This window comes from Heliangelus exortis, chromosome 2, assembly GCF_036169615.1.
Source record: "Heliangelus exortis chromosome 2, bHelExo1.hap1, whole genome shotgun sequence".
Taxonomy (NCBI): Eukaryota; Metazoa; Chordata; class Aves; order Apodiformes; family Trochilidae; genus Heliangelus; species Heliangelus exortis.
Window position 1 is genome coordinate 69,690,180 of NC_092423.1, and position 12,788 is coordinate 69,702,967.

The 12,788-nt window shown below is 39.2% G+C and overlaps 1 protein-coding gene across 3 annotated transcripts in view; it reads right to left on the reverse strand.

Annotated features, from left to right (window-relative positions):
- Positions 1-347: 347 nt before the first annotated feature.
- The window catches only part of ZCCHC2 (zinc finger CCHC-type containing 2), a 43,313-nt gene continuing 30,872 nt past the window's right edge, over positions 348-12,788 (reverse strand). For 2 of the 3 annotated variants that reach the window (XM_071736605.1, XM_071736604.1), the window contains exons 9-14: positions 11,105-11,243; positions 9,580-9,641; positions 8,557-8,651; positions 5,919-6,047; positions 3,413-4,924; positions 348-2,388 (exon numbers count right to left, since the gene is read on the reverse strand). In XM_071736605.1, the coding sequence (XP_071592706.1) occupies positions 2,321-2,388; positions 3,413-4,924; positions 5,919-6,047; positions 8,557-8,651; positions 9,580-9,641; positions 11,105-11,243 (2,005 nt within the window). In that variant the 3' untranslated portion in view covers positions 348-2,320. The remainder of the gene's footprint in view (positions 2,389-3,412; positions 4,925-5,918; positions 6,048-8,556; positions 8,652-9,579; positions 9,642-11,104; positions 11,244-12,788) is intronic. The other variant, XM_071736606.1, reaches the window with a different exon arrangement.

Here is a 12,788-nt window from a genome sequence, read left to right on the forward strand (position 1 = left end):
TTAATCTGGGTTTAGCCCAAACCCAGGAGCCATCAGAATATAAAGCAGACTTAACTGTTTTGCTGAAAGTGGTTTGGTCAAAGTCCTGGGTCTATCACACAAGGTTATCATCTTTCTCCCACAAGATCTACCTATCTTCAAGAAGTTTTAAACGAGGACACAGTACTCTGACTTCACATAAAAGACTGACCTTAAGACAAATACTCTCAGCTTTGTCTTAAACATGACAGATTCCAGCCACAAGGGCAGCTTGCCAAAGCCTTCCACAATCCCATGCCTATACCCAGAGGCAGAGCACCACACATACTTCATTTTTCTCAGGGATAAAGGACACTGGTTCCACACAGTTTTGTTTTTGTTTTTTTTTTTTCCTTTTTTTTTTTTTTTTTTTTTTATTGCTGTTAATTCAAGGAAAAAGGTTGCATAAAATCCAATCTCTTCTAGAAATATAAGTGACCTTTCCAGTACATTTCAAATATCAAAGTATATGGTAAACATACAAATAAAGAGAAGGTAACATACCTCCTATTTACAGTACAGTATTTTAAATCATAAAATAAGTTCCATAAAGTACAACTGGCAGGTAAATTCACAATACAAGTCGATTGGTGGTTTAACACCCTCACTTCAACTCAAACGCAGTTCATTCATTTCAAGTGGTCCAAAAATACCCAGATCAAATAAAAATTTTAACCAAAATAATTTTCCTTTACTACTTAAACTTTTTTTTTTTTTTTTTTTTTAAATTAAAGCTTTCATCTACCTCCCTCCCCATTCCCCACCCCCCTCCAAGAAAAAAAGTTTCAAAATGTACACTGGTGCTATAAATATAAATGCTACCTATGAAGAAATGTAGTAATCAAGCTTTTTTTCTTCAAGTTTTTTGTTTGCTTTGCAATTTATTCAACGTCTGAACCAAAGATTGATTTGATTTCATCCCTCTACTGGACACCAGCTCTGATCTTACAAAAAAACATTTCTGCCATGAACTGTGAGGAATGCCAAACCCTATGGATATACAGTGGTAGTTGTTCATCGGTGTTGAATGCAGCAGTCAAAAAATACACTCATCTTCCAGATAACCTCAGTGCACTTTAGGAAATCAAATATTACCTGGAAGCAATTTAGTACATATATTGGCTTTTAAAAATAAAATAAAAAATACAGCAGCATTAAACTTACTTACTCATGATACTGACATGATTAATACCATCTTAACACTCATTTCAGTCTTTCACATTATACCGTATTTACGCATAGTGGTAAATTGTTATAAAATAGTGACTTTGCTATTTGGTAGACAGGTTCTAATACTAATACCTGACTATTTTGTAGAAAACCATAGCTTTTGTTCAGTTTGAAATAAAACATTTACATTCTAAGTACAATGCAACACTGTAATAGTTTAGGAAAAAATATTCCATCAAGTAATGGTCATTCTGTTTTGACACAATGTAGAATAGCTTTAAAAAAGGAAAAAATGCTGTCAACGTTCATTACAAATGCAAACACACTGAGAACAACATTCATACCATTTTTTTCACCTTTGTTGCTGAACATACAGGCTAAAAAGCTACAATGGAAGAAAAATCTGTCAATTTAAGTTCGTTCATTTTCTAAATCTGTTCCAGTCCACAGTTTCAGCCCCTCTATGGGATTTTCATTTAGTTGGGACTCTCAAGAGCTGTGTATATGTATTATTATCAGGTATAGTACACATACAGGATCTTGTGTTCCTTTGGACTTTCCTAATAGGACATTTGAACATCTCCCCTCAATTCATGAACATTAATTTAGAGTATGGGCAGGGTCTGTATGAACTGCTAAACACTCATGCAAGTCCAACGAATCCACGTGGACAAATAGGGAAACAAAATTAAAACAGCAGCATAAGGAGAAAAGGGAGGGAGGGAAGAAGATTGTGGTAGGGAACATGAACAAGATTCTTCTTTCACCATATGGCTGCTCCACCAGTGATGTCAGAGGTCAGAGGACTTTTTAAATTTATTTTTTTTTTAAAAAAACGCAGTAAACATTGCACATGTCTCAAGTCTTCAGTGCAAAAGCATGGTTTGAATGCTCTTTTTGATTGTTTGGCTGTGTGTTTGAATTGCATGCATAACGCAAGCCTTTTGCAGAACCAGGAGACCAGGGACTCAGCTTTCTTCTTTTGTATGGAACAGAGGTGCAAAAGCAATGAAAAATTCCAAAATAATATAAAACCGGGAATGTCCCAAAACACAAGACCAACCCCTCCCTCCCACACACACCTTCCCCCAATTTCCCAAGCTTCAGTTTAAGTAGGCAATGTTTACTTGTTTCAGTCTGCAGAATCCAAGGTATCATTGGAAGGGGGAGGGGGAGGTGCGTATCTCAGTCTGTAAGTGCCTAAAACAGGAAAAAGAACTACTAAGTCACTGCTTACAATTAAAATGAATTACAAAACCACTACAAGGTATCAAAATGGACATGCTCCTCAAAAGGCACTATCACCCTTCAGTCCTTTTAATGTAGGTCCTAAGATTTTATACTATTTTCTTTTATCTGCTTGCTAAAACTGTGAGGTTAAAAAAAGACATAGACTGTAGATACAAGACTGTACTGGAAAAATGCAAGGAAAATATGACCCCCATCAAGGTTTGCCTTTCCTGTTCCAGTCTGACCAAACAAGTGAAGTCAGAACGGATAAAGGCCAAGAATCAAAAATAGGTTAGGTCCTATGCAAACACTGTTTTTTCCCCATTCTCCTGGAAGGAGAGAGAAATGGCATGCAAGACGGAAGCCATTCCTTAGATTTCTAGTTCCAATTGGTTCCTGCCTTTCTGCTGCAACTTTTCTGAAAAGTTGAAACCTGTCTCATTATATGTTGCATGACATGAGGCACAGAAGGAGGGCTGATGATGCAAAGGTTGGCTTTAGAAAAGTTACTTTGTCAAATGGCCAGTCTGTTGGTTTGTTGTTTTGTTTTTTTTTAATCATCACAAGTTTTAAGAAGCCAGGTTTGTACCATAGGCAGTAACTGAAATCTTTCGCTTTTTGCCAACAAATTCTCTCCCAAAAAATTGAACAGGACTGGAAAAATTGAAACAGCATGCAAGTCCCAACATAATGCCAAAACCAAACCAGTGAAAAAAGAATTAAAATTTAAGACTGACATAGTTTGACTTCCCACCTCCGCATCACGCCCGTTTTCAATTCCACACGGTGAACCCCGTTCCCTTGCACTGTTCTAGAGAATTTTCAGGCAGAGATAATTTGCAGTTTTAGAGCAGGTCACGAGTGCACAACCATTTACACAAAACATACACACGCACGCACACCTGTCTGCAAGACCAGAAACGGCACATTCAGAAAAGGTAAAGAGAAAACTGCTAAACTCCAAAGCAAGTCCGCTGGGAGTTATCATGATTACCTTGTTGACTGGCCTCCAGGGATGACTGCTTACAGTCCTGCGCATAGTGCCCACTGACACCACAATTGTAACATGAAACGTTCCCGTTCTTCTTGGGTCCCGACCCATTTGTGTTGGCAACTACGTTAGGTGCTGGATATACAGGATAGAACCTCCCGAATCCTGCCATCTGCTGCATACCATAGTTGGCTTGGCTCCCCATCACTGGGTCATGCATGAGCCCATTTGCATACGGAGACTGATGCAGGAAGAAAGGGAGTTGTGTCCCATTGCTTTGATGTGCTTGATTGAGGTAGCTGCCATTGCAAAGTGATGGCAGAGTGAAGAAAGACGGAACTCTGTAGACTTGTCCGTGAAGTGGGTTATGATAAAAATAGCTATTAATCTGAAGGCTTCCATTGGTCCCACAGCTACACCTACGTCCGCAAGAACCGCAAGGGCCAGACCCCAGCTGCTGCGGAGGTAACATTGTCCCGTTAGTGTTGTTGTTTCCAACAGCATTTATGTAGGATGTGCTGTCGCTCTGTGCAGTGCTGTGTGTTAAAGCAGGGCTCGGGCTGGGGGCAGGGCCTGGCGTGTGTGTAGGGATTGCGGGAGGAACAGTGGACTGGACCTGACCGACACCTAAACCGGCGGACTGAGGTGGTGAGGAAGTTGCTACAGTGTTTAGCACGTTTGTATTCTGGTTGGGCAATACACTGGTAGCATGGGGGCTGCCTGGCAAAGCGTATGAAGCTGGTGGAGGTGGTGGTGGTGCTGCTGTGGAGAGACCAGCTGCTGGAAGAACTACCTTGAGACTGGTAGGCTGAGGGATTGCTCCTGGGTTTCCCTCAATGTGAGGCACCATTTGATTCAGTCCTACCACTTGGGATGCAGGTTTTGTGATGGGATCTGTAGTAGGAACTGGGGATCCTGGGAAACTACCTGGATTGTGGACTGGGATAAAGGCAGTACTTGGTGATCCAATACTTAAATTTCCTGTTGGCTGCTGCGGTCCATTAACTGTGCAACTTTCCGACGATCCCTGCGGAGAGGGCATTTTTAACCTATGTATTGCCAAATGCAAAGCAGGGCTACCAGGCTGGACAGAGTGTGGAAGGAAAGTAGATGGGACTGGCAAGGGGGAAGCCATCAGCTCGAGGCGTTTCTCAGGTTCACCAGAGGTCACTGGGCCCATTCCACCAGGAGGTGAATTTGCAGACTCTCTCACTGGCGAGACAGCAACCGGCGTGGTGACCAACATTCCCACTGCTTTGCCATCCGCGGATATGGGTGGTGGGACAACTGCTTCAGGCTTCTGGGAAGCGCTGTGCATTACACAGTGTAAGGCAGGCATGAAGGAAATATGCTGAAACTTTGCATTCAAAGGATCTTCTGAAAGGCTTCCGTTTTCATTACTCACTGAAGAGATCTGAGCAGTTGGTTTGTTCATATTTGATGAACTGACAGCACTGTAGCCTGTAAACCTGGTTGTATGTGGATTCCCAGAGTCCTCAGAATTGCTGTCTGTATCTGCAGAGACAAAATGTTTGTCAGTCAGAAGAACAAATCTGGAAAAATACACAGTCATGCCCTAGACTCATCTACCCATATAAAACTTCCTAAGATGACACAATGATAGTTATGTCTTCCTAAACTGTATGTTTTGAGATAATCTTCAATCATCCCAATCAAGCTAGCTCAATCTCCATCACTTGCCTAGATCAAACTGCCCAAGTTGCTGCCCTGCCTTTGACTCGTGCATATCTGCAAATGGGAGGAGTAGAACATGGACCTAATTAAGCATTTGCATCTACCTAGAAAGACATTAACATGGCTTACTCAAATCTGGAAGGGTGGCAATTTGAACTGTCAATGCAAAAAGAAAGACCTCTCAGACATGCCACACATAATTCGATATAAAACCAAGTCCCTTTCGTGTAGGCAGCAGGTGGCAGGACCTGCCGAGTAATGAGCTCAGCCGGTGCTCAGCTCCACCTGTGCCCAGTTAGGGCTGGCCCAAGTGCGCATGCTCAAGGGCCAATAAAAGGTGGGGCTTGAGACTGGCAAGGGGCTCACTCTGAAGCAGGTTTGCAGCCGTGCTGGTTGCTGGCCAGTCCTCTACCGAGCCTGTCCTCACTCTGAGCTTACCATCACTTCGAAGTTCTTCTCCTGCAACATCTGGTGGAGAATGCGGGCATAGACCCTCGCCTAAGCCCTCCTCTCCTGCAACACTTTCGTGCCAAAGTTTTTCCCACTTACGTTACTGCTGAAATTTCTCAAGAGAGCTATGCCACGAGGTCACAAAATTACCACATGCCTGTAGTAATTTAAAAGGCAGCAGGATTTAAGCAGTTCTGCTATTTGCTAGAAGCCTTCAAACCATCCAGTGACAAAACCCACAAAGCAAAATGTGTTCTGTGGCCAGTTCAGAAATAAAAGCTATTAAAAATGAGAAATTAATTAAAATAAATAAGAGACTGGTCTAGGAGTAAAGTTGTTCATGCACACTCTCCATAAATACAACCTCTGTCTTTTTCTTCTTCACTATCAAAGCTTTCCCTTCCATCATGTCGTGGACTAGAAGGAGAACTGTAACTTTCAGATGACGTTTCACCACATGTATCATGACCAGATCCAGCATCCAAATTCAGATCTAAAAATAAAAATTGGTATTTTTATTTTTAATCTCAATATATGAAAGTGAGGTTATTCTGGTTTGCTCACATCCCACGCTAGTTCCAATTTTTGTTTTTTGCTACTTAATTGCATCTGTCCTGTGTATTCCTAGCATTCCCACCCCTAGCATTCAGAACTGGTCTCGCCCTTAAATTTGAGATGACTGAATCCTCAGTGTTAAAGACAGTGACACTGAAAATTTACATTCATGCAGAGAAGTGGAAACAATGATCAGTTAAGTTTTGTGATGCTTATACCAAATTGTACCACAATAATAATTTCCTCTGAATGACAGTAATCAAACATTTCCATTCAAAGAGATTAAATACTCCTTGGTCACACCAGCAAAGGCAGAAAACTATCTCAGAGGGCACCATCAAAATAATACACCATACTTTATGATCAGCTCTTCCAGAACAAACTTGAAGCCAACTGTGTCAACAAAACCTGTTTTAAGAAAAAGAGGGTACTAAAACTAGGAAAGTGTACAATTATTTTCTAAATTCTGAATGAGATAATGGAAAACTCGTTTGCTGGAAAGCAGCTTTCATAGTGGGTTTAGATCCTATCAAGTAGGTAGTATGCTCTGACTTTCAACTTCAGCTTTGGAGGTGAAGGAACAGGACAGATGCACCCTTCCCTCCAAATGTATGCCAGACACTAGCTTCAAGAAAACCCCCATCTCCTTGGTTGGCAAAACCCTGGGACAAAAATTAGAATACTATTATTTCATTTAATTCTAATTATTTTATTTACAAATTATTAATTCATTTATTGCTGCTACTGCAAGTCTAACAGGTAGGGATAAGTCATCAAAAAGCTGCCTTAATGCTTCAACTCTTGAAATAAATTTCTGGATTAAGCCTGTAATTGGTCAAATTATTTTAAGATGTGTTTTGACTATCTTATATAAATGGAACAGCAGCATCAACGTCACATCACTGAAAGCAAGTCTAAATTGCTAGTCACAGAGAATCAAATCTTCAAAGTTACAAGTGTAACTAACTGATGCCACAGAAAAGCTAAAAATAGAGAGGGGGAAAAAATTAAAGGAAACATGACGCATTTAATTGTAACTGACTGGAAACCAAGCATTTCAAGCCGAGCCTGGATATATAAAGCTAAGCAGAGATTCAGACTGCAACATCAGTTTTTTTTCTTTAGACTATCCTCTCCAATAGGGTACGTCTAAAAAGCCATTTTGATGTTTGTACACAAATGCACAGGTGGAAAGCTCATCTCTGAGCAGGAGTTAATTGCCTCCAGCCTCTGCAGGTTGCAGTTTCTTCTTGAAGTGGCCTTAACTAGGTGTCAGTAACAGACAGGCAGCTTCACATCTGTAGGGCAGTGCATAGTGAAGGAACAGAACTTCTGTGGCAAAGCACTCCCTATTTAACTTTGCACCACACCACACAAAACTGCACCACCTCTTGAAGTTATCATCAGTTTGTAAAAGTTCAGTGTGTTTTGCCCAGCAATAGGAATCAACAAGTAATCAATCAGAAATGTAGACAGTAAAGTCCTCCTGTAAAGGATATTTTCTATCTATACAGCCCTTAGCTATAGCTTTCTAAAACTGCCCTGGTTTTGCAAAGTTTGTGAGTTTTGAATTTTTAAAGTTTTAAACAAATACTATTTGTAGGAGGTAACAAAAACGGCCTATATAGCACAAGACAATAATTCAGAATAGGATCCATTTGTAACTCTCAAAGGTGAGAGAAGTGGTGAGAAGAAAGAATGAAAGCTTATTCAAGACTGTACCCCAAGTGGAAGCAAGAGCAAGACAAGGCACTTTGTAAGAGCCTTTTCAGTACCCCACTTAGGCCAAGCAGGTGATGTAGAAAAAGGCAAATTCTTTGTCAGCTTTATGTCATGAGAATCATAGAAGTGAGGCAAGGCTGCAACTGACATTACACAAAATTTTGTGTTAAAACTAACTGATGTACACAAGTCTTGGCTAGACACTAGGCACTGAAACTTGTGTTAGGGCAGCAGACACAGTTCTGTTGTAGCTCAGTCACTTGATTACACACTACACTTCATTGGTGGCTGCAAAAGAAGTTTTTTATACAGGCTCCTCCCTCATGGGCCATTCCACAACAGCTGAAGAATCAAGTGAGCTGCAAAGAGAACACTAATGACAAAATGCTGGACCACCACACATGGGGGCTGCTAAATTTCATATAGAAGAAGCCCAGCAGTAACTGTTTCTGCAAACTACTACTCGACACATTGGCCAACTTTAAGGAGACTTCACTAATATTTTTCCAGTTATGCATTAAAAGAGACACACACTAAGCTACTGCATAAAGACTGAGTCTTCAATGTTCTTATACCAAGTCAAAGCACAGGCTAGAAGCCGACATGCTGACTTGCACCAAAAGCAAATTTCAGACTTCTGATCTCCCCTTTACAGAAGAACAATGAATAAATCAGCAAGCTGGGGATTCTGTTTCCTATAAACAGCTTGGGAAAAAACTTCTTACCTTTTGTTGTCCCTGTACGGATGTGCTGTGATGCTGCAACTCTAACTCCATTGGTCCTGTTATTCAACCGGCAGTCAGTTTTCTTTGCTTTATCCCTGCATAAACAATTTTCATAGTTTTTCTTCCAAAATGCACGGGAACAAATAACCAGCCATAAATGAACATATAATGCCACTGTAAAAAAGGCAGTGACTCCAAGGAGAAATGTATATTTAACAGATGTAACAACAAAACAAATTGGTAAATGCTGTTTGCACAAGATACCCAAAACTCGACTGTAAGCAGTGCTACTTAACACAATTAATAAAGATCTAAAAAAGAAAATGCACGCCAAAAACAAATGGTGCAGCAGATGTTACAGTTGTCTTTGGAAGCTGATTCCTGTAACACAGCCATACACCAGCCTAGCATAAAAGTATCTGGCTACAGAGCAACCAAATGACAGAAAATCAACTTGGAAAGAGGCTGAATACTAAATAAGGACAGAAATGTTTTCACTTTTTCACAGTGCAGGGTTGTGTTGCCCACAGGAAGTTCTGAAACCCTCTGATGTGCAAAATATCTTCAATAAAATATTTCAAGAAGTTGCTACCCAATGCAAAATGTTAAAGGTTGCCTTCAATTCTTGTTTGATTTTCAGTGTTTTCTGGACAGCTTTATGCCTTTTAACTTTCAAATAAATTTGGTATTCATATATAAATAAATAGGTGAAAATATACTTTATATATAAAGAAAGGAAAAAAAGGCACTGAATTATCGGTTAAGAACCTACTTCTGCTCCTTCATCTTTTTTGCCAAATGACAACTGGTATTTTCAGAAATGAATGCATATGATTACATTTTATTTTCCGAGTTACTTCTTTCCAGAAAATTAAATAAGGATTTTTATGTAGACTGGCTCTTCATACTATGCCAACTCTTGTTCCACAATAGCAAAACAAAGCCTTAATTAATTGTCTGTACTGTTAATCAGAGTGAATGCACCATGCAGTTTCTGCATTACTGGTTACATTGGAAACCTACTTTTCCTGTGGCTTTCCTTTTTTCTTGCTTACTGCGGACAGACTTCGTTTTTCTGCTGTATGCTAGACAGAAAATAAGACAAAAGTCAAACAACAGATTTTGAATCACAAAAGCCAACTCCTTCCAGACTTACAGGTCCGTGAGTCCAAGACTACTGTGCTCACAGGTGCTACAACCATACAAAAAAACTACTTGAACAGTGCAACAGGCCTTTAAAATAATTATCCCGTCTTGCATTTATGCCATTATCATCAAAACACTTGGCAAATATTTCAAAAGTACCCATCAAATTATTACTTGCATGTTGTCTTTCCTCTTGAGGATAAAAACAAATATGTTTCATCATATACCCACTAAAAAGTCAGCCTCAAGGCTTAAGGGGTAAAATTTATTATTTAAGTGTAATTATTTGACAACTGGGAGGTGGGAAGTACATGTGGCAGATTATTTTTAAAAACCGACAAAGCAGGTACCCGGACTTAAAATGGAGGCTACTGCTAAATAAACTCTTGAATACTACCTAGAAGAATATAAGAAAAAAACACATAATCTGCCTAATTCTTTAAATATACTATTATCAGCTGCTAGTAATATCTCATATTTGGGAAAGGAGTAAAATCTATGAACACTGAGAAATAATCTCTGTCCATATATGCCATGTTTGGACATCCACAGGAAGCAGCTTTTTGTCTGCTTTAATATACTTTGATTTTCCTGCCTCTGGCTTGTAATACTTCAGTCTTTGATCAAGTCTACCATTTCATCTTTAGAAGCAAATCTCAATTCATTACCCTGCTTTGTGAAGTAAGGAAACTGTCTTTTTTGGCTTCCTATTCCCCACATAATCAACAGCCAAATTCTGTATGTAGATTAAGAGTACTATTCAGAAATTCTAACACTGAAGGTTTTTCAGACATAAGCAGTAGGCAACCTTTCTTCCCCTGGTTTCAACAGATGGTTTTATTTATAAATAATTATTATTCCCCATTATACTCACACCAGAATTGACCACTGAACAGAGAACTCTCACAAAAAGTGTATATATGCAGCTAGCTATTAACATTTTCTCTACAAAGCTTAATATTAATATACTTAGATAATGTAGGTAAGAGAGAATGTTTAACCTGTTGTGCCTACTGTAGTATTCATACAGCTTAGTTATTGATATAGCTTCTAGTTTGTTATTTGCAAGAACACAAGTTCCCCAGAGGTTTCAAAATTCTCTGATGACAGTATTACAATGAAAACATAGTGCCTGATTACAAATTAACATTAGACTTTTCTGATTACTTATTTCCTACTGGGAGACTTTATCTACATATTGGTAAACAAAACAGGCAATTTTATGAGACATCGGCAATCAGTTATGAGGTTTTCCAAACCAAGATAAATCAGTAACAACTTCAACACTTACCTGTACAATTTTAGCAAGGCCCTTCAGCTTTTAAAACTAAATCTGATCATGTGTAGTAGACAGTCTTAAAGTATGTCAGAATATTGTTTCCATGAAAAAACAGCAACACACCTGGTCAAGTAGGTTTGTACAGTGCTCTGGGTGCTGCTGGACAATGCAGCTTTTTCTTCTCCAGTCCAATACCCCATTTTGCTCTGTGTGCTGCATGTTAAGGCTATCCAGTGAAGAACACTTTGCACTGTTAGTGCTGCTGAAAGGAAAAACCCCAAAATTATGATGATGTGATCAAACTTGCAGGCTTTTCTTACAAACATATACGTTTGCATCATGTTGGGAAACCATGGTGTTTTGCTTCTAGAACACACTAGAGAAGCTCAACATATTTAAAAGATGTTAACTACAGGAGTTCTTGTGCTCCAGAAGATACACTAATGATCTGACCATAAGTGGTGTGTTCTTCTGCATTTGTCTATGTCAATTTGACCTGAAATTCAGAGCAACAGAATTGGTAGAAAACGGTACTTGAGAGAAGAGTTTCCATGGATATTCCCACACACAAAGTACTTTGTTTCTTTCATACCAGATGTGGGGAAATTTTCCACACAGAAATGTATTGTAAATTAATCTTCTTTCTCCCTTATCGTTAATGACTAAGATGGAATTACTTTGTAATTCCTACTTGAGAATTCATGAGGCATTTAACAAAAGGAGCACATGGCTACTTACAGACCATACAGCAGCTGTGTTTGTTTGAATTTAAGAAAAGTCATCTTGCTTTATATTTCTACCTTGAGGACTGGTAGTTTTAAATAGTGCTGGGAAAGGAGAGTTGCATTTGGCATTTACTTTGGACCTAATGCCTTCTACTGAAGCTTCACTGGGTCTGAAAGCACAGATCAACAAAGACTGCTGGAAAAAGTTAGGGTTTTGACAGAGTCAGCAGGGCACACAGACCTACTAACTTTCCATATGTTATACAAAACCATGCCCTAAACACTTTTACATTCTTATTAAAATCCCTGTGCTTATAATTTAAAGTGCTTTTTAATTCAAGGCTTTTGGCAAGCTGCTTCATGAAGGTTACTGCAGTATGTGAAGCTACTTAGTTTGCATAATAGCAGAAATCTAGCTCACTCCAAAGCACAAAACATGCTGAAGTTTCAGCAGCTACTTACCAAGTACCTCTGGAAGGAAGTGGCCAAATGACTTAAGATATACACTAGTCTACTAAATTAGATAAAAATTGTGAGAAGCCAAGGATGTTCCAAAATATAGACATGAGTCCATGACAGCAGAGATTTAAGCAAGGTCACTTTAGAAACTTCTGCTGAATGGAGTTAAGTGAATCCACTGCCAAATTTGCAGTCATTTCATGCAAGCTGTGATACAACTCAATTTTTTAATTTTGTACTCTCCCATCGCATTCCTACCAGTAAATTTTTTACCTTTCCAAGAATAAGGCTGTCAGACTGAATTAAAAAAAAGGCAGACAGACGTAATGCCCAAATTTTTTTGAAATGTACCAATGTTATTTGAGATCAACTGCTCTTGACTCTAGACAGTTTTATATGTATTTAAATGAGAAATGTTTCATTCAGTGCCATTTTTAGAGCCCATGAATAGCAGGCACAGCTTTTAAGATGACAGACACACAATGCAAACAGGAAAAGACCAACAGACCTCTCTCAGTCAAGTAGTAAACACATTTCACCCCTCTCCAATAAAGAGAAAATAATAGCTGGCAAAAGAAGTTTCTATCACAGAAATTTGTGGAAAGGCCTGTCCCTGTCTTTCC